At 34.4% G+C, this 3,845-nt stretch overlaps 1 protein-coding gene across 1 annotated transcript in view; it reads right to left on the reverse strand.

Moving 5' to 3' along the window:
• Nucleotides 1-3,845, reverse strand: part of BAZ2B (bromodomain adjacent to zinc finger domain, 2B) — a 324,998-nt gene that overhangs the window by 131,790 nt on the left and 189,363 nt on the right. Inside the window, exon 3 of the mRNA XM_006880802.1 lies at nucleotides 1,329-1,475. Within this exon, the coding sequence (XP_006880864.1) occupies nucleotides 1,329-1,473 (145 nt within the window). The 5' untranslated portion in view covers nucleotides 1,474-1,475. The remainder of the gene's footprint in view (nucleotides 1-1,328; nucleotides 1,476-3,845) is intronic.

Below are 3,845 nucleotides of genomic sequence, written 5' to 3' on the forward strand. Positions count from 1 at the left end.
ATGAAAAATAAACAAACTAAATTAAAATAAAAATATAATAATAAAATATCTTCTGTGTAGTGAAATAAAATGGTTCATCTATTCACCTGAAATAAAGCTTAATATAAATTTTGCTCACACTGCCTCTGAACACCCACTGGAGGGTCAGCTGTGGTTTGGTTCTGCCTCGAGGGCACACAACAACAAACTTCAAGTTAGAGAAAGTTATGATGTTCTATAAGTCTTTTAGAATTCCATCCTGTAAATGATTGGCCTTTGTATATATCTAGGCTAGTTAAAAGATTGGTAAACATTTTGGGTCTTGGAAACAAATTTAGGGGCAAAATTCATAGCATTTGTATGATGTGAAACCTAAAATTAAGACTCAATAATATGTGCTGTTTTGATATCTGCTAAAGTCCTTTAAAGATATAACTGTAAGTTCTCTTACTCGCTCTGTGGACAAGTCCTTGAGTCAAACTTTAAAATAAAAATCTTACTTTAAAAGAAAATCTTAACTTTATCAAAAGGATTAGGACTACTTTCTGCTTATCCTTGAGTGAGAAGTTTGGGGTTTTTGGCCAGCTGAAGGAATTTTTTTAAAAAGCCACCCGCATCCTACCACAGGAAACTGGGAACTTCTACCCTATAGGTAATACAAATCTTGCCTTCCATAACTTCTTTGTTTCATGATTTCAAGGAACTACCTCCATGTTGCATTGTATGGCAGATGATGTCCACCTCTCCTGAGCTGTTTTTGTGACTAATAAATTACTGTCAATCTCATCTATCCAGTTTAAGGTGTTATGTGTGTGAGTACAATGTAATTAAAATAACTGGTATCAATTTCAGGGAGCTCTGGTGGCCTACTGGTAAGAAGTTGTACTGCCAACCCAAAGGCATGTGGTTCAAATCAACCAGTTGTTCTGTGGGAGAACCATGAGCAATCTCCTCCCATGTGATTTACTGCCTCTGAAAAACCCCTGGAGGGGGAGCTATGACTTGGCTCTGACTCCAAGGTACTTAACAATTTAATCATATTATACTATGTATTTCTTCACTCCAACATGGATCTATTTTCCTGAAAGCTTTGTATGTATTCATAGATATTAATATGAAAGACTCCAAGGAAAAAGCGCTATAGCTGTACTGCACTACTCTTTTCCCTTGATAAAATTCAGAAAAAGCAAAGGAATCATATGTTTTAAAAGTAGGCATTTTCAATGGGTCTACAGAGGTAATAAGGAATTTTATGCAGGGTTCTATAAAATACTATAGATAAAATAGTATGAATGCAAACTACTACCAGGATATCCTTCTAAAATAGAATTTTTTGAAAGTATACTCACCACATGGATTGATTGTAGAGCTAAGTGAAGCAGCTCCAGTGGAAAGGCCGCCTTTAGAAACTGCTGAAGCCACAGAAGGTGTAGAAGATGTACTTGGTGTGGTAGAGGAGGCTGTTGAGGATGGTAACCTTTCTCCAGACTCCATGTCTAGAAGAAGGAAAACAAATGTTATTTTCAATACAAGACAGTGAATACTATTCAACAGTATAAGGCTTGTTTAAACTTGGCAAACTCTTCAGATATACTAAAGCATAAAAAATTTAAACACTAATTTAGAAAACTAATGTTGGGTAATAAAATCCACTTCTCATAAACAAGTAGTCTTTTAAAAACAAAATAAATTAATAGATATTTGAATATCGTTATTTCACACAAATTTATGTAACCACATTTAAGGGAAACATTCTTCTTAAATGTATTCATCTACTCATCATCTATTCACTTACAAAATAATATCATTATTATATTAGTAAAGGAAGAAAATATTAAGAAAATTCATCCAAATGGCAGCAGTTGAATCAAATGTAACCCTGCCTTCCAAACTCAGGGATTTATTTATTTGGCTGAGTATTTTAAGTATGCAAAAATTGGTGTTATCTCAATTCAGAGAATCCCTTGTTAAAATGGCAAACCTATTTCAGAACTTTTACTAAAATCAAGTTTGAATTATCTCAAATTAGTGCAACACATTTGTAAATACAAATTAATTTATAAATATCTAGTATGCTTTGATTATATTGCCAATAATTTATGTTGTTGTTGTCATTTTTGTGTATCCTCTAGTCAGAGCTGACCCATTGCTGACCCTGTCATGGGTTTCCAAAAGGTGTCAATCACAAAGGAAGAGACTATCCATTCTTTTCCTGAGGAGCATCTTATGGACATAAACTAGGTGATTTGGTTTGGTAGTGGAACTCCTCATCAGTAGGCCACCAGAGCGCCCTAATAATTTGTGGTGATGTTAAAAAATGAGAACATAATTATTTTCAAACTCTATGCATTCGCTGTTCCCACAATAAAAGACTAAAATCATGATTACTACATTCAAATCATTATAAATTTCTTTTTATATAAGGAAACTACATATTCTAACTGTTTTAAGAAATATACAATCTCCTGGAAGGAACAAACACAAAGAAGCTTCTTGCCTATAAATTACCTTAAGATCTATCTCAAATCAATTTTCACTATTTAAGTAATATAACGAATAAAATATTTTTGTAATTTCTGAGTGGAAATTTATAGTTCCCCAAATTACTATATATATGCTATTAAAAAGTTTTATTTAATCTTAAAATTTTCTTTTAAGACATTGATGAATTAAAAATAAATAGTAGGCCATAAATATTAGGTGAATTCTTATGGGATCTACAGTTTTATATAACATAGGTAAGTATGGTAAAGGTAATCTCATTTTGCTAACAGTTGTTGACTGCCTTCAAGTCAAGCATGACTCATAGCAACCCTATGAACAAAAAGGCCTGAAGCCCTTCTCCAACTATTGGCATTTATTGAAGTTCATAGAGTTTCTGGAGGTATGTTATTTAGAAAATGGATACCACTCCTGATTCCAAACATGGCATATTAGTAGGATCATTTCAGTGAGTTTTACAATCAATAAAAGTCAAAGATGACTTTTCTACATATTTTGACATTGCTTTCAATCACCTCTATAGATGACTGTATTGCTAAAATTATTATATTCTCATTATTAAGGAATTATTCGTACTCTTCATTGGTATTCATCATGGGGAACATGTATTTACTAATGACGGCTGTATGAAACTGATATTAAAAAGGCAAATTAAGGGTCACCAAGTAGTCACTATATGGCTGTCTGCTAGTGTGATATTAAGAGTTTCATGTTGAAAATAGCTTCCTTGGCCATTTGCCATGTGGATGGGGGGATACATATATACAGCGTGTGTTAGCCTATCCACAAAAGGACTGGGTAATCTTGCCATTACATTAAGTGGATCCAGTGTTGGAATGAGAAAACCTCACCACTAGCAAAGAAGACACAAGAGAGTGCAACACATACTTCGGGGCTAGAGATGCTTGCATCATTAGACCAAGGTCTATGGAAGCAGCAGCCATAGCAGCCACAGCAGAGAACCAGAGACCTGACGTGAGACAGAGGGGAGCTTGGGACTGATACCTCATGAAGTGGAGCGAGGAGCATTTACCCAACTTTGTTGGAAGACAGAGTGGGAGCATCATAATTGGCAGGACTAAGAGCTTTGTAACACTGGCCTAAAGCCATGAAGCTAAGGCCCCATGAGGACACTCTGGAAACTGTCATCATTGAAAAACTGTATCCTGTTAATGTCCCTAATATATCCCACAACTGTATGCTTCTGTGAGTTATGGACCCAGTAAGATTGGAACTGGAGTTAGTGGAAAGAGGTGGGGGACATGTATGACCACATGAGAATTGATATTTTTTTTTCATATTTTTTTTTCTATAATTATATTTTATTAATTTTCATAAACATTTACAGAGATTTTGGGCTTCCA

This window comes from Elephantulus edwardii, unplaced genomic scaffold, assembly GCF_000299155.1.
Source record: "Elephantulus edwardii isolate Elephantulus edwardi_28Jun2011 unplaced genomic scaffold, EleEdw1.0 scaffold00010, whole genome shotgun sequence".
Taxonomy (NCBI): Eukaryota; Metazoa; Chordata; class Mammalia; order Macroscelidea; family Macroscelididae; genus Elephantulus; species Elephantulus edwardii.